The 18,789-nt window shown below is 39.5% G+C and overlaps 1 protein-coding gene across 1 annotated transcript in view; it reads right to left on the reverse strand.

The window, feature by feature from the left end:
• Positions 1-8,831: 8,831 nt before the first annotated feature.
• STK31 (serine/threonine kinase 31) overlaps positions 8,832-18,789 on the reverse strand; it is a 38,494-nt gene continuing 28,536 nt past the window's right edge. Inside the window, exons 18-22 of the mRNA XM_009879572.1 lie at positions 18,382-18,507; positions 18,047-18,133; positions 16,605-16,754; positions 15,585-15,710; positions 8,832-9,053 (exon numbers count right to left, since the gene is read on the reverse strand). Of these exons, the coding sequence (XP_009877874.1) occupies positions 8,832-9,053; positions 15,585-15,710; positions 16,605-16,754; positions 18,047-18,133; positions 18,382-18,507 (711 nt within the window). The remainder of the gene's footprint in view (positions 9,054-15,584; positions 15,711-16,604; positions 16,755-18,046; positions 18,134-18,381; positions 18,508-18,789) is intronic.

Genomic DNA, 18,789 nt, shown 5'->3' on the forward strand with positions numbered 1-18,789 from the left:
GCCTGCAAGCATTTCATAAAAACAAGGTATGTTTCAGTGAAAAGTGCCACCTCTTAGTGGCACACTATGATTATATCATTACTTTCTCAAGCCTGTGCCTACAGCCAATACCCCAACACTTGAACCTTGTATGACATTTACCTTAGCGTAAGCCTGAAAGCTTAACGGCAACTGAGGATACTGATTTTATAACAAATGACCATGGGTACAAAGCCGCTAGTCATAAGCTGCACATACCTTGTTTCTCCTCACCACACTGGTTCCTGAAAAAGCAATAAGCATTACTAGAGCAAATTCATTCTCCTGATTAATGCAAGTTCTGATTTAGTAACGTATCTCTACCTACCTATCTATATAAAGACTGATCCTTTCTGGAGAGCTTTTTAAACTTCAAAATGAAGTTAGTAGGTGGCAGGTACCCTTGCTGGCACGGTACTTAAAAAGAGGGGACATTCCAAAGCAAATCACACCACTTGAAGATTTTAAACTGAAAGTGAACCCACAGAGAGTAATGAAAAGATTACATTTTCTCTAATTAAATTAGAGAGATCAACCATTCATGGGCCTGACAGTACTTCCACAGTAGCACTGCCTTACCATTAAGCAAATGCTGATTGCTTCCTGCTTAAGTCAGCCCAGGATCCCTCTAAGTGTCTGTGTACTGATCTATGGTGGTAGGTCGCCTTCAGCAAATGAACAAATGTATTTCAAAACAATTTGAACAAAGCATAAATTTAAGGTTGAGGTAGCGGTCGTTTGATAATCTGAATGGCTTAATCAGCAAGTGCTCCAGTGAAGCACGGGAAGTTGTTTCACAGATTTAAGAGGTCAGAGGGACAGATTTACTACGTGTAGGTAGGAACAATCAAACCTGCATTCTCTCCTACGACTGGGGTGAGACATGACAATTCTGCCACCTTACTGTTGAGCTATTTATCTGATGACACACTAAAAAAAGAAACGAATAGACTTATGAATCATAAAATGCTACTAACTGCAGCAGATGATGAAATTCATGACTCAGGCTACTAAGATTACCATGTTCCAAATTATACTACTTGCATTTCTTTTATGTATTCCTTTGCAGCTAGTATAATTTGTAGTTACCATCAATTAAATGACAGTCATAAATGGAACTTCTAAAAGATAAAAAATGAATCGTGATGTTGAGCCAAAAAGCAAATAAAATGTCAAAAGATTAACTTTATAAATGCCCTGAGGCATAGTATTAACACAACATGCTGGTCTGTCAGTACACTCTGACCAGAAAATGTTTTACATTTTCAATAATCCAAGTTCAGCATTTTGGCCCATCTAACAGCACTAACAGGTTGTTTCGTGCCACAGTGTTCTTCCAAAGGACCAACGTGGTAACTTCTTGTAGAGTTAGCACCAGCAGGAAATAATACCGCCACCTATGCTTTGAAATAGCATATGGGTGGCGTGTACAGACACTATCAAGTACTATTCAGATGTTCTGCTTAGAACAAGTTTCAGTGCACATTTCTTAAGCTTCCTATCAAAACCTGTCTTTTTTTTAGAGAGACTTTCACTGAAGCAGAAATACCCAGGAAGGAAAAAGTGGTGTTCAAAAACCAAGTCAGTGGTATCAAGTATCTCGCCGAGTCCCCCACACCACTTCCATCTCCAGAAGTGGGAGCAGATGACTATAAATAAGGAAGAGGTTTTTCATCCTATCTTTAAAGATTAGCTGCTTCCCTATAAAACAGTGGGACAAGATGCAGCACACATCCAGACGAAGCTGGAAGCCTATTATTAAGTTGGAAGAAAAAATACTGCTTTGTGACAAATCACTACAGCATAGCCAAACGATCAGCCTCACAGTTTATGCACATGAGCAGTCCTGTTATTTGCAAATGGCACCAGTATAACAACTGGTGTTAAAACAACAGTGTCTCCAAAAGAACACCGGCAGTAAACCATTCTCGCCTTCTACAATAGTGATGTTTGTAGAGACAATGTAAGGAATTAAGTACTGAAATACAAAGGCTGTTGAGTCACAGTGACTGAACTATGAGGCCCTGATAGGAAAAGATGTCCCAAGAATTTAACAGCTTTGCAGATATATCACTGTAATACAACAAAGTCAAGCTCTGGTTAAAAAAAAATTTCAAAAGAGTATTAGGAAAAGGTCATTGATGTAAACATACTGTCATACAAGAACAACTTTGAAATGTTTCTTTCATGAGATGCATTGGAAGCTGTGGCCCTAGCCACAGTTACGCACATATTTTTTTCCTGCTCCTTGAGCATCCTACGTGACCAGGTACAAATGGCAGAGCATGACCTGCCCAAACCAGCCTCAGTTCTTCAGTGCTCCCCAGTATTAAAAGAAGATGGAGGAACATCTGGGAAGATAATGACTGTGCATGTCCTTTCCAGAGGAGAATTTCACAGACCATCCTAGTCAAAAAACTTGTGCTACGTTCTGTGTGAAACCATTGGAAAAAGGATGGCATACAAGAACTGTCAGAGGCTTGCCTCTCCCCCACTCCTTTGACAGAAGTTATTACTGTCAAGAAGTATCTTGCATGGGTAACAGTTGGGAGAGTTGAGCAGCCCTATGGAGGACTTGGGGTACTAGTGGATGAAAAACTGGATATGACATAGCAACGTGTGCTCGCAACCCAGAAGGCCAACCGTATCCTGGGCTGCATCAAAAGCAGCGTGGCCAGCAGGTCAAGGGAGATGATTCTACCCCTCTATTGTGCTCTCGTGAGACCCCACCTGGAGTACTGTGTTCAGCTCTGGAGTCCTCAGCACAGGAAGGACATGGACCTGTTGGAGCAAGTTCACAGGAGGGCCACAAAAATCATCAGAGGGATGACCTCCTCTCCTAAGAGGCTGAGAGAGTTGGGGTTTTTTATCCTGAAGAAAAGAAGATGCCAGGGAGACCTTATTGTGGCCTTTCAATACTTAAAGAGTACTTACAAGAAAGATGGGAACAGACTTTTTATAGCGCCTGTAGCGATAGAAGAAGGGGTAATGGCTTTAACTAAAGGAGGGCAGATTCAGACTAGATATAAGGAAGAAATTTTTTATGATGAGGGTGGTGAAATACTGGAACAGGTTGTGCAGAGATGTAGTACATGCCCCATCCCTGGAAACATTCCAGGTCAGGCTGGACTGGGCTCTGAGCAACCTGATCTAGTTGCAGATGTCCCTGCTCATTGCAGGGGGGCTGCACTAGATGACCTTTAAAGGTCCCTTCCAACCCAAACCATTCTATGATTCTGTGATAACTTGAAACATTATCCAGACACTACAAAATTCAGTATGCAAGTACAAGAATTGATCATTTCACCAAAAAAAATTTACATAAAGGTGCAGAGAAAACAGGTAGCGAGAGCAGCCAACCCTTGGGCCAATGGAGAAGTTAAAAACAGACAAACAAAAGGTACCAACCAGGTTTGGGGCGGGGGGGACAGGACACAACTTTACAGAGGAAAGGTGACAGCTCGAAGAACAAATGAACAGCTCCACCTCTTGCTGGCAAGGGAAGAGGATAAAAATTACAGGCAGACTGACGAACTTATGACAACTGCACACACGCAACATGATGAATATTGGCAACAACCAGCCTTCAAAAAGAGGTTGGCATTGCTTTTGTGGAATTATTTTGACAGTTATCTTAAATTAGGAGAAGGAAGAAAAGTTGCTATGGAACAGATCAGCATTTTCCAATAGTAGACTTCAACTTTAAACAAAGTCCTATGATGACAAAAAAAAACCCAAACACCAAAAAACAGTTTTTCAAATAAAACACCTTCCAATTACAGCAGCCTCCATCTGCATCCCCTGAAATCAAGGTCGGCAGGCTTTTACTTTGGAGTATTCATCCAGCTCTCATCACAGTAGCTGGATGAAAACATCTTCAATCTATTGGCTCCAACAGGATTCTCCTGGTTTCTCTCCTGAGACTCTGAATTGGAAATCCTCTGAGTTGTGCTGGCTATACACACTTACGTTGTACGTGACTTTTACACTTCAAAAGGCTTCTTGTGTGTTTGTTCTGTGTTTCAGCTGGTAGGACTTGCACAGCTTGCAATTTACCACAGTTCACGCAAACACAGCACAAAAAATTGAAGTGTGCTAATTACCACTTTAAATCCTTCTTTTAAACCTCAAGACACTCAAAAGACTGTCTACTGGGTACATAACTCTCATATTCTCCTTCAAGAACTGCCCCTGTGCCTAGTCTACTCCTGCCTTGGTAAGGCAAGGCAGGGGAGCAGGCAATAACTTAACCCACCACAGGGTACGTAAGGCAACACTATTAAGAACTTGCATTCCACCCATTTTCAGGTTCTGGTAACACCACAACAGACTGTCTTTGAGAGCAAGAGGAACCTTGCTACCACAGTGAGGACAGGGAACAGCAGAAAAGTTCTCAAGCAGCTGGGTAGAAAGAGAAGCTGCAGCAATGCATGGAGGGCTTGGTAAGCGATGGAGAGGACATTATAAATGTTCTCTCAGCCCTTGGAACTAACTACATGCAACCAGGTACTGCCTGCAAGGCCATAACATGGACTTTAACAGCACAGGCATCCTAGGCCCTGTCTGGGAGAACAGAAAATCCATGACACACCTGGTAAGGGCAAAACTTGGTGTTGAGTCATGAAGAGGAATAGCATCTTGCATCTCAAAGCCCCAAGGCTCACATGCACCATCTTCTTCCACTTCAAACAAGGACTCTTTCTCCAGAGCTGTCAAATCTGCCAGTATCCAGTATACTGACACCAGGCAGTACAGCTCTTGGCTTTGCTGAAACACCCGGCCATAGAGTTGAAAAAGGAGATCATAAAGAAGCCAGAGGGCTGCTAAACTGACAGATTAAACTCCCAATACTCAGAATACCATACTTCTGGTCCACACGGGGACTGTCGAGATGAGGCAGAACAGATCCAGTCTGCTTGACCATGCTAACAATCATTAAGATTGCAGTGGAAAGTTGAATAGCTGGAAGTTCACAAGTGAAGAAACACACATCAAGGGGTTTTGGCAAGCTTTCCCAGCCCTGCTGTACAGTAAGTGGAAGGGGGTCCCACCCATAGGCCTGAAGCAGCTAACTAGATATGGGCAATGCAGGTGCGTAACAAATACAAACCAACATCACGTCTTCACACAGCAGGGCAAATTTTGTTTCTCCCCACCTACTGATAACATACCTTGCAGCTGTAACATTTGCAGATGCCAGACAAAAGGGATAATAAAATATATTTAAAAAAAAACCACATTCCAATCCAAATGTTTTTAATTTATGAAGATGCTTCCACATGGTATGATCTTGATGTATTGCAGTCTCTGAATCTAAAGCTGCCAAACCCCAATTCCAACACCCAAGCCTACGTGTCCCCACCACAGTGCAGCCTGGCACAAAGGGAACAGAATTCCATGTCCTAACAACAGATCTGTCCACAACCCTAAGGGACAGGACAACTTGACTATTGTTTTCAGTCTATCTAGCCACAGCGGGTCTGCTGTGAAAAACCGTGTATTTCAAGACAACTGCAGCAGAAGCTGCAAGTGAAGTGTGGCATGGTGCATAATCTTAGTGCCTGACAGCACACACCCAAAAATCTCAGGAAAGTTTTCACCAGTGTTTTAAATTACATGAATGAAGATCTGCTCTCAAACATCCACCATGGCCTATAAAGCTAACAACTTGCAAGCTAATAGACTCCTGATTTGAAATTGGGATGAATTCATACCAACTTCCTTGCAAGTTGGGGAAATGAAGTGACGGCAGATGAAATAAATCTTTGCCCATTTAGGCAAAGTCCTTGAGGCAGTTGCCTATGAAGGAGTATAATTTAACCTGCAGGCTATACAAACTTGCAGCCACCATCAGGAAAAAAAAAAAAGTTAAAATACTAGTGCACGCTGGTAAAAATGACTCTGTACTAGCAGAAAGCTGTTTTGAAGTACAAAAAAAAAAAACCCACAACCCACTCTTCTCTAAACCACACAGGTAGAAGTGTTAAATACTAATGGAGGGAACGGCAAACTACGTGGAAAGATGTAGTAATGTTATTATGGATGGTACAATGGGCATGAAGATAAAGCAGCAACGAACAGAACAGCAGGAGTCTCCATAAGAGACCAGAGGTGCAGCATTCAAAAAGCAGTAGTTCCCACAGCTCCACTCAAACCATAGAGATAAGAAACATTGATGTTCTCTTAAACTGCTGACAGAACTCCTCTTCCCAAAGAAAACCAGCCCTATTCCAGGTCTGCCGGCTAGGTTAGGTAGAGCTAGAGGAACTAGTTGTTTGCAGGTGCCTGAAGAAAGCATTTCTTAGGTGACTTTGTTACCACACCTACAGCCTAGAAGGCAACTGTAGTAGCTGACTTGGGTATGACATCCTTAGCAAAAGCCAAGACTGATACCAACACACAACTGGTGGACCCCAAAGCGAGGAGTGCAAAGAGAACACAAATCTGAACAAGCAACAAAGGTAACAGTCCTCACGAAAGGAAGTTGTCAGCACCAAGACCTGTAACTGCAGGCTTACCATTAGAGACCATAAGAAGATATGAATGTCTTGGACCCACTACAGCAACTCAACTCCCTACTTCCCCGTGAAGCAATACTCAGCCCCTGAAGGTCCCCCATTGACCTGGTCCGTGCAAGGACACTGCTCAAAACTGCAGAACACTGATACCAAGGAAGGGTGAGGTAAGTTTCATTTGGGCTTCTTAGAAGCAGCAGCAAGTGAGTAAGGAGACAGACCATGCCTACAGGATCATTTCAGCCTCCTTTCTCTATCCTTCGAGTACCCGTCTTCTAGCCAGAAGAGATGCAGTTGAAAAAGGTGTGTCTCAAGCTAAACAGCAGGCAGGCCATTATCATGGATTAGCATTCAGCTTTGGCAGGACAGCTATGCAACATGACCCTGAACCAACCTACTTTCTTAAGGCCTCCAGCAAGTAAGAAATTAAAAGAAAGCCAGAGCTACAAAATTACCATAGAAAAGGTCAAAGTAGAAACAAACAGAACTGATGACACTAAGTCTGTAATCAACAATTTAATTGAAATGGCAAGGCTCTCTCCTACCCTGACACTCTTATGTACCAGAAGATTTCAGAAGTTTTATTGTAGCTGATTAAAAAAAAAATAACAATCCTGTGCGAGGCTCCACATGTAAAAATTGTATTACTTACAGCCAGTGAAGAGACTTTGAAGGGACTGCAATTTTTTTTTAATCAAGAGACTTCTGGTTTCAGAAAAACAAAAAGGTTAGCAATCTAGGGATTTAAGAAGTACACTTTAGGTTGCATGGACTCTGGAGCAGGAAAACTGGGCAAAAATTTATTCTAATATACATGACATAGCATGACACAAACCATCAGATTAGTCTTCTAACCTCTATTCAGTGTTTAACATTAATTCGAATTAAAGTTAGCCTTTTATTAACAGTGAAAGACTGCAATCAGTATTTGGAAAGCATCCCACAAAATTGCTAAACTGTTTATTTCATTGACAAAAAAAAGGTATTACTCTTCTGTGATTTCTGTAATGAAATTATTTATCACGTTAACCAAAAATTCTACACAAAAAATATTTTTAACAAAGGTTTTGCTATCATTGGTTATACATACATTACATAAATTAAAAAAATCATTATTATTTAATGAAAAAAGGATGAAGCGCCTTATGTGCTAAAAAACTAGATACCATATAAAAAAAACTAATTTGTTTAAGGATGGAAAACCAAGTCTAGTATCAGAGGTGGATCTGCCAAGGTGGTATCTTCTATCCACTGTGGACTGTATTATTGTACCTGAGGGCTCCCCAATTCTCCTGGTGCTGCTTCTTGCCCATTATATGCTGCATTTTTACATTCTTCATTCGGCAACATGCAGCTTCAATAATTCCTACAAAACCCCAGTCTGCTAACAACGCTGTCCAAGAGCAACACCCAGAGGCTAAATATATTGCTACAGCAACTCTGCACATTTTGACCTGTTTCTTTCTGAGAAGAAAGGAAAACCTTCACAAAGATAAGCAACAATTTCCTGTAAAAATAAAGAGCTGACAAAACTCTTTCAATGGTAACATTAACAGCAAAGTGTTGCAGGCAAACAAACCTGCTCAAGAAAATCAGACCTTTAGAGCTATTGTAAACAATGTTTAAGACCAGATGATATATACATACACTTATGTAGAGCAAATAAGCAGTAGTTTTTGCAAATGTGCATATAGTATTTCGGTTGGCAGCAGCACTGCATCTAGAAGGATGCCTGCTCTCTAGAAAGCTTATTCTGTCTTTCCGCATTTGAAAAACGCAAAAGAGGTAGGCTGCTCTCCATTTCCGTTACCAGTTGCCAAAGCAGTACTTTTTTGTTTTTTCTTAAATCTTGAAGGCAATTGCTGTAGGAACAACTTGTCTATGCAGTAACAAAAAAAACCTCCAGCAAAAAGACAATGCCCTGAAGCATCTTTGAGAGGAACATGTTACCTGGAATCACACCAAGAGCGACAGAAAACTGGATACAAAAACAAGTCACTAAACCTTCATCTTAAAGATCTCTGGCATCTAGCAAGACTACTCTCTGTAAATTTAAAGCCTACATAATGGACAAAGAAAAAGGCTGACAAAGAGCACAGTCAGTAACACCACACTGACATCCCCAAACACTTATTTAGAATAAAATGTACTTAAAACACAGTGAAGATTGTGTAATCACAAAACATGACTGCACCTACCAAACCTACCAATATTTTGAGATTTCAGATCAGGGCAATGATTTCAAAACCAAACAAAACCAGAAGTCTCAGTCAAACACCTGATGGAAAAGTTCCTCATCTATTGAGTAGGGTTTGCTCCATTCTCTTCAGTTAATTGCATTATTTTTTTTTCATCTGTCTTCTCAGACTCATGTTCTTCTCGTGGCTCATGTTCTTCACCTGGTTGTGGTGAAACTGGAATCGCATCAACTACAAGGAAGCAATCATCCTTCAGCACCTGCTCAGCTGTCAGTCTGTTACAGCAGAACAAATTCAGGAGAAGAGATTTAACTTTATCATCCTACAAACAGAGGGAGAAGGATTTCATCAGTAAGCAAAGCAAACTCTATTACAAATAGCAACCAAGTATTTGATGAACATATCTTCAAGTGCTTAGGGCCCAAAACTCTTACAAAAGATTGTACCGTAGCATTCCCAACGGTCAGCAACACTTGACAGTCATAGTCCTCATTAACAACAGAATAAAAGCAAGCGTTCAGCACCAGGTCTGTGAACCCTGGTGCCGGCAGATTTCACAGAAGAGCATGAGTTATAATATTTTAAGACATCAATAAATTAGAGAAATACTGAAGTTGATCTTTCTACTAAGAAGGAACAGAACAGGTGCCATTCACTTCTACAACTTCATCTTTTAACTTCTGCCATATTGCTTTATCTCTCTACAAGAGCACAGTGGGGAAAAAAAAAGAAAACCCAAGTAAGGGGTTTTAAATCAACAGCAGCTATTTTGCTATCAACCCATCACTTACACTTAGGCTCTTTGAATTTATCAGAAGGGATTACATGCCTAAATGCTTAGCACATTAACAGTGCCGGTCTCCATACACAAAACATGAAAACACAGCTGCTACACATATGCATAAACATCAGCTGTTGAGGGAGGAAGAGCACACACTGGATTTGGACAAGGGGACTGCAAGAAAGACAATCTCAAATGCTGACCTAGAGATCTAGGTTACCAAAACTTAACGGGAACATAATCTTTCCATAGAAAAGCTCGCTTGTTCAGTCTCCAAGGCACCAACACCCCTGACCAGGGTCACCAAAACAGCAAAGCACAAGACACCTCTCACCTATCCCCATTTCACCCAGACAGAAGAATCACTGTGATACAAAGGAATGTACACAACTGGTCAAAACCTTGAAGACAGAAACAAGCAGGCAATTTCCAACTCTTCCACCAATTACCAGAGTGACTATGGAGAATTAGCCACTCTCCAAATAATCTGAAATCTGGGTGAAAAGATGAGATCTAAAACCAGTTGGTTTTACAGTCATAAAGGATTGTTAAATGTTTATAAAACATTTAAAATGCTCAAAGGAAATTCTTTAGGTTAGGAAGATCCAAACGTGCAATGAAATACAGGAGTAAACCCTGATTACGCATTTCCTCTGCAAAATTAAAGTGAAGAAAGTCTGAGCATTTAAAGAGCTTGAAAAGCTTTGTACTTGTATATTCGCATTTCATGATACTATCAAAAGTCTGTCAACAACAAATATCCCCTTCTCACCATCTTCTTGCACTAAGGAAACTGAAAACTGATTCCACAAGGAATATTGCTATAGGACAACAATTCATTGTTTTTACTCCATTTCATTGTGTTTGCTCTTACTTTTTTTTTTTTTAATACGCAAAACTGGATGCTGAAACACAATGAACACTGAACCACGGCATGGCTAAATGAGCAGCTAAAGATCAGATCTCTAAATTTTGCTTTCCCTCAACAATAACCTAACATTAATATCCCCGTTTTAAAGCTTAATATTATTTTCCTGTGGCAATTTTACATTTGCTGAAAACAAGAATTTTACGAGTTGCAAGGGTGCAATTCCTCTGGGCATGAGACTGAGACGGAAGGGAAATTACCAGTCTGTCAAGAGCCTGCAGATGGGCACGGAGATTAATTCTGAATAAGCTGATTATAGATAAAGCACTTAAAAGCAAAATAGATTTTCCCCAAGAACTGGGACAAGGATTAACAGCCAGAGGTCTAAAAGATTCCCCAAGAAACAGCTGAAAGATATTTATTAGTACTACATTTCAAAGTAAAACCCTCATGTGCACTGCAGGTAGCACAGATTGCTTTCCAGCGGACTTTGGTGGTTGGTGCACGTGCATTGCACAACACATCCAGGATGAATCCTTAAAAACTGCCAACAATGATATATTGATTAGAATTGTATCACCTGACAAGGTCAAAAATCAAATGCTGCTTCTTTCATCAGGGAAAAAAGCTAAAGAAACATGCTCTCATAAAAAGCTGTAAAATCAATTATTAGCACCAGTAATGAGCAATAATGGCTAAATTCATTAATTGTCTTGAGATAAAGGCAGCTGTTTGCACTTCAGAAGATACCTGCTACAGAAGTATAATACCCTGAAAATGCCATTTAAACTTTGATTTGCATACTTCAGACCTTATTTGTAAAACATTATCACAGCAGAAATTTTATGGAAAACAGAAATGAACCAACTCCTATTTATAATGTCCCAAGAAATCTTTTCTACTTCCTTCAACAATTAAGTTTCCCTTATGCATGAGAGAAAGTTAATTTTTCACTATCTGCAGATTACTATGCCTGATCCTGAATGACACACTGGGCAGACGGTTCTCTACAAGTTTTGTGGAATACATTTAAAACTCCCTAGTTAGCCCTAATGGTGAATCATGAAGGATTCTTCTGGATCACACTGGATCTTCTTTCCTATATTACTGTATGCTTCATGAGATTCATTTAATTTTTAGTAAGAAAGCAAGCAACTGTAATGAGCAATAAGAAATACTATTTACAGGATCACCTCCCTGCTCAAATTCTGTGTTTTATTCTTTTATTTTCCATGATAGTGTCACACTGGAAATAATTTTGCAGAGGGATTTGATACAGTCCTGTGCTTTATCAGCAATGCTTTCATCACTGGAGAACACTGTTGAAATGAAGTTATTAAAAGATGTACTGTAGAGGATAAGTCATCTAATAAAACAAGATTATTTACAGTTCTGTGTTATGCAGTGATACACAAGCTACCCTGCCTGGACACTGGAACTGCTACAGCTGTGTTAGTCTGGTACTGTATGATGACAGTTTCTTAACCTAAACACAGGAAACAGGACACACTAAGCTCATAATGAACACAACTCTAGTAATTTAGCCCCATGTTTTAATAGTTATCTCTGCAAAGTGGGCAAATCATTAATACACAAATATAACCAATAAAGAGGGATTTATTATTTGGGTTTTTTTCCCCTTGACAAAACAACCCAAATTTATCTGACCAACAGCAATTCTACTGCTTTGTTTTTTACTTTTCCATTTAAAGTATTTTCGACTTTTCTGGAAAATACAGGGATTAACCTCTACCTCTTCCCTACAGTCCTTAGACAATTCTACCCCTAACCTAAGACTTCACTTAAAAGCTAAACAGAGTCACATGCTTGCAGGTTTTTTAATAACAGTATAAAGCTTGATGTAAGGAGTTTCATGGCCTTCTCAAATCTAGTTAAAGCAGTAAGGTCTCTCTTAAAGTAAGATCAACAGAATAAGCATGGTATGAGAAGTAGTCCATACCAATTAAAAAACACAAGGGCAATCCACTCAAGGGAGATGGGAGGCATGCAGGACAAGAACGAAGTACTCAGTAACTAGACAGGCAGAAGTACAGCAAAAAGTATGAAGCAAAAACTAGTCTGGAAAGGCTAATGATTTGAAAAAGGTCCATAAACCTCACAGTGAATTTCTTTAAACTATATATGGTGGCAAGTCTTTTGTTATTCCAACTTTTATAAGGAGGAAAGGGAATCACCTGCAGCAGAAGTAGAAGAGGTTGAAAGCAGGCAACAAAAAAGGTCTTAACTCCTGCCCAGAAGGCTGAAAGCTTATGGGAAAGAGAATTACACAAGAAAATAAACCCAAAGTAAGACAAGTGCTCAGGTAACTACGGCATGCAGAGAGAAGGCCATAAGATTATCTGCTTATGATTAACATCCACGAAATAGGTAAGTTAGCAAAGGATCAAATTCAAAGTTGGAGACCTAAGTTGGGAAACATTAAGGCACACAGGTCTACTTCTTATTCTCAGAGTCACTGAGACACTGGGCAAGGATAAGCTTCGAAAAAGGGGACTGAAAATACAGTTTGAGGTGACAAGAGTTGCTGGCATACAGTAGACAGAGAACCACAGTTGAGAGTAGAAAGAATGAAAGCGGCAACACAAATTCATATCATGCAGGGTGCACTTATACCTGTGCATTTGTTTCTGAGGCATAGGAAAGTTTGTTTCACACACACAAAAAGCAACCCAAAGAATGAAGGGCACAATACACTTCTACAATTGCATTTAAGTTATTAAAATGGAATTTGGATGTTTTATTAATGGTCAAGCACTGTGCAATCATTACATTGGAAGACGGATGAACAAAGTCAACTCCACTGACTTCAGAAAAGATAGGTTCCTAATTCAAATACCTCCTTTGAGGCTGAATGTCAATGACTTATTCCCCAAGTCTGAAACTTGGTGTCATTCAATTAATAGTTATCTGTGAAGAAGTTGCTCCTCCTGAGGTTGGAGTTAAATATTAAGAAAACTCTGGGGTTTTCTACCTTCTCAAACATCATTTTATTTGTGCATGCTATTTAGAATTATCCAAATAGTCAACTAAGAACATCTTCTCAACCCAGAACTTACAACAAAATGTTTGACTTTAATTAAAATATTAATTAACCACCTCTAAACAAGAGCAGTCTAATCTTCCTCATCTGACAATTAACATACCTTGACAACCACATCCACTTCAGGTGTTCCATCTTCTTTGATGCTAAACTCCTGGTTTTGAACACAAAGCTGTAAATGAAAAGATACATAAGGCGTAACACTGGCGGATATTTTTCCCTTCAGTTTAACAAAACCAAGTATCAGTCAAGACGACTCCAGGTTTCAAGTGAAAATGGATTGTTATGGGAAAATGGTAGCGAAAGGCTTTTTTCCTAGTTTCACAGCAAGGTAAAACATGCAAGGGGTTCAAGTTCCCTTTACCACAGAAACAAGGGGAAAAATTTAGTATCAGAAGAAACTTTTAGAGGTCAAAAGAAACAGACTTTTAAAAATATGACTCAAAGTCCACACCCAAGCTGTACCTTTAATTATATAATCCTCTTTAAGAAATGCTGAGGGGTAAAAGTGCACTCTAACAAACGTGAACCCTGTACCCATATACAAAGTAAAATTTCCCCAGTCTTTCCTATTGCTTAGAACCATTCCCAAATACAGCATTTTTCAAAACCCTGCCTGCAGGTTAAGCCAAAAATGCCTCTATTCTGAACAACTACATAGCAAAAGAAAGCGTGTCAGTGTCAGTGCTGGGCTCGTGACGCAGATCAGCAGAAAACTCGGAAAACCGCTGCCTCTATTTTAGAAGTGGCACTGCTGTTTAATGAGGGAGAACACAATTTCAAATGCCCAACACGAAACTGGCAACTGTTGAACATAATACTGACACTTGATGTAGAATTTTCCATCAAATGATCAATACAACACTAAGCCCCATTTGAAGATCAGTTACATGTGGATTAGTCTGAAATTCAGCTGGCAAACTTGGATGACGTTTCATAAGAATGCCAGTCTTTGCTGCATCCCAGATATTCCCTTCAAGGAGAGCCAGCCATGTGTAAAACTGTCTTTGTTTGTTTTTTTGTTTGTTTTTTTTTTTTTTTAACTGAGATAACAAAAAATTTTTTCTAGAACGGCTGTAGATCTGAGTAGCAGTACTGAAAGTGTTCTAACTAAATTGTACCACATTAATTATAAACATCTACGATATTAAGCTACACTTTAGTTCATCTGCTTCAGTAGAAAAATTACTTATTTTTAAGCAGTTGCTTCCTAAATTGGGAATAAAACAGAATGAAGAGTGAATTTTATATGAACCGGCTTAATCTCCTCAGCACAGGTAACTGACAGTGGCTACCTATCAACTTGCAGTTTATTTCTCTTTTAGGAAGTGCTTTTAAGATGCTACAGCACAGAAGGGATTACTGAAGCCACCACTGTGCAGCTGATGGCACTACCACACCATTTCCCACTAAGACACCCATGTACCTTGGAGCTCCAACTGGTACTCAGTGAACCAGCTCCAATATATCCAGCATTCATGCAAAATCACTGCCTGCGAACATCAGCACTTGCTGGGTAGCTTGTGGCTTTTCAAGTCAGAAATTTGTAGTTTTCCCATTTAGAACACGCAGCACTGACACCATAAGGTGGGGAGCCAGCAATACAGCACGAGAAGACAAAAAGGAGATGGAGGGGATGTTGTACAACATACCACCTAACACAGGAAAGTAGATTGCTTTCTCCTCCCTGGCATAACACGCACTAAGAAACAAAACACTTATCTAAGCACTATTGACAGCAACAAAATATATGACTGTCTCATCTTTGCCTTCCTCTTCCCTCTCTTTTGATTTGGGTAATTCGTCAGGGGCAAGGTCACAAAAAAAGAAGAAAAGGCTCACAAGGAACAAACAGGAAGTGCAGTAAGAACTGAAAATCTACAGCATGAGGAAAAAAAAGTATTTTTTGTTCATACTGCTGTACAAATTACATCGTATATTTTACAGAAAAATGCACTGTCTTCTGCCCAAAATCGTAACTCCTATTCGTTCCACGCTTACTGCTCAGTTAAAAATACAAACACTTATTTCGCAAAAATAGTTCAAAGCAGAACTTGGAGATAACGTTTATTGCTCTTTATAAGCCTGCTACAGTTCCGTAATACTGCTAGAAACTCTCCACAAGCCATAACATATAACGTACCCAGAACAGAAGGCAGCCATAAGCATACATGTCAGAGGCTGGAGAAGCTGGCTGTCCCATTTTCAGTTCAGGAGAAACTAAGCTCAAGGTACTGACAACCATAGTGTTTGCAGCAGCACGCTGTTCCTATGGAGAAAAAAAAATTATGCCTGTAATTTCAAGCAAGACCAACAGCACATTGAAGCAGATGTATCTCCCTCTCCCTTTTAATATGTCAGGCAACTTTACCATTGAGTTCTGTGCTGACCCAGTCTGAAATGTGAAATCCTCCTTTACTGATCAAAAAAAGTGGTGCATAAAGGAAAAAAAAGAGATAACGTGACACATTTATCGTCTGTAACTGTAATAGAAGAATGGGGATGGTGTATTTTACTCCATACCAGAACTAAGCACGAAGCAGACCTCTAGCACAAAAATGTTTTAGCTCAAACAACTCGAGTCTAGAAAGCCAAAAGGTGACTACAAAAGAGAGGCCATTATTGGAGACTTTGCTGTGTAAACACAATGAACAATAAGAAAGTAGCTTGTGTTCTTAAAAAATACTAGATTTTCCCCCAAAACAACTATGAAATTCATGTTAAATCCTGTTAATTTACCAAATACCGTGACAGATTAAAACACATACTAAAACCCCACTACCTATCAAATAGAAAGGCAAAGAGTTCATATGAGCTTGACTTGCCCTTCTTCAAACATGAGTTCTTACTCTCACCTCTGATGATGCTGATTACCATTAAAATACAAGACAGAGAGGCAACAAACAACTACTGCAACTTCTCTATCGTTTTTGTTCCGCTGTTTTGCTTAACCAGAGCCTACACTCAGTAATTCTTTTTTTCCCCTCCAAGATTAGATTGTGTTTACAAAAATTTTAACAAGAATCAAACTGCCCAACCCTGTTCAGAATACGAAACAGGAGTCTAAGCCCAATGTTTATCAATAAATCTTTTAAACTGCACACACAGTTGTCTGTTTTGATACATGATTCTGACCAAAAGTCACTAAAGGATTTTTTTTTACCTCTGATTTTGTGAAATCAAAGTCTCCAACGATTCCTTGTTTTCGATTCACAGCAAAAACATTATTTCCATGCAGAGATCCATGTACCAGATTAGCTCCATGCAATGTTTGTAGACCTTGGGCCACTCCTTTCATCACTTTTAATGCTTCCTAATGATTTAATTTGGGTGTTTATTACAAAGACAGAAAAGGAAAAAACAAAGCACGATATCAAGGAAGTTTCTATCCAGAACTAAGACTTTTTTTTAAGCCTTGTACACATTCAAATTTCATGCCTATTCCATTTCATTCATAGAATCATAGAATGGTTTAGGTTGGAAAGGACCTTTAAGATCATTGAGTTCCAACCTCCCTACCATACACAGGGCCACCTCCCACTAGACCAGGTTGCCCAAGGCCACATCCAGCCTGGCCTTGAACACCTCCAGGGATGGGGCCTCAACAACTTCTCTGGGCAACCTGTTCCAGCACCTTACCGCCCTTAAAGTGAAAAACTTCTTCCTAATGTTTAATCTAAACCTGCCCTCTTCCAGTTCGAAGCCATTCCCCCTCATCCTATCGCTACATGCCCTAGTAAAAAGTCCTTCCCCAGCCCTTTAGGTACTGGAGGCTGCAGTAAGGTCTCCCTGGAGCCTTCTCTTCTCCAGGCTGAACAGCCCCAGCTCTCTCAGTATTGGTTAATTCCCAGGAAGATTATTATGACTTGCACAGCCAGGCAGGAAAAAAAAAAAAAAAAAAAATGCAGTCACCAATTAACAAATCACTAACATGAAAAAATACGGTGGCAAAAAAAAAAAAACAACCCAAAAACCATCCAACTTAGACCTTATAAAGTAGGTGCTTCTGTTTGCTGACTTGGACCAAGTCATCAAACGGAACTAGAGAAAAGACCACATTGGCTTCTAGCTACTGCTTCTTTGAGAAGGGATGACTATCCAAACAGCCTATACACTGTGTGGGGAGGAGGGAAAGAAAAAGGAGGGGGATGAATTGAGGAAGGAGAGGGAAAAAAAAAAAAAAATTACACATACGAGAGTCCTCTAAAACTTCAATACAGAAATGCCTGCCACCGAACATGTAGTATCACAGAATCACAGAATCGTGAGGGTTGGAAGGGACCTCTGGAGATCATCTAGTCCAACCCCCCATATGTTGAACTCCGGTACTTTTAAAATGTACTAGTAATATAGCTGAGGCATTAATTTCAGTAAAAGAAAAGTGTCTCTAAGCAAAATATCTTTTAGAAAGTTATAAACTACTGCCTGACCAATGCTAAGAATGCCAGTCAAGCTATCCTGTGCAACTCTGTACAGTCACTATCAACTACCAGAGGAAGTACGCTGGTGAAACACTATCAGCACCATAAGATACAGCAAAACAGTGAGAGTTCAGTTCAAAAACATACAAAATCAAATGCTGATAGTCTAAGTAGTTATACTTACTTCTAAAGTTAAAGGTGTATCAGCCTGTAAAGCTCCCAGACTTGCTCCTGGGTAGTACGGGACCATTAAATATACCAAAGGATCAGACTTCAACAACAACAAAAAAGAGAAGGAAAAATAGATTGTTTCAAATATCAGGAACATTGGGAAATTTAACATGCGCTAGATGTGTGACAAATCAATTCATTATGTTTAATAAGTGGACCGTTTATCTAAACTCAGAAATACATTTTTTTTTTTTATTCGATGCTCCAACTTAAGATATGTTAAAGCTTAAAAAAGGTGCAACTGCAAGTCTTTCAGCTTAAACCAGAAATCATCAATTTGAATCTTGCCTTGCAGAAAAGAAGAAACAACAATTGTAATAATCCAGATTTCTCCTTCCGCTGATCCCAGGCTCTGTGATATTTGGCAACTCTTTCTATCACTTTGGCTTCTGAGCTTACATCTACAGAGTATCCCTTAAAAACAAAACAGATAGGCAAGCTATTACTCCTAATACCTGCAACATTATTGAATTAAACTTTTTTTTTTAATTAAAGAAATGCATATTGTTAGATACCATCAAATAACTTCCTTTTCCACTTAACATAAAACTCATTTCCAACTGTCATAGACTGTTCCCATATTTTCTTATTAACTCTTAGAAAGTCTGTACCATCAAAACAGGGAGTATGTCTCTAATTTGAAATTTAAATAAGCCAAGTCAAAAGGAAGAATATTTACAACTATGCCTCTCATAA

Source organism: Charadrius vociferus, unplaced genomic scaffold (genome assembly GCF_000708025.1).
Source record: "Charadrius vociferus isolate BGI_N301 unplaced genomic scaffold, ASM70802v2 scaffold262, whole genome shotgun sequence".
Classification (NCBI taxonomy): domain Eukaryota; kingdom Metazoa; phylum Chordata; class Aves; order Charadriiformes; family Charadriidae; genus Charadrius; species Charadrius vociferus.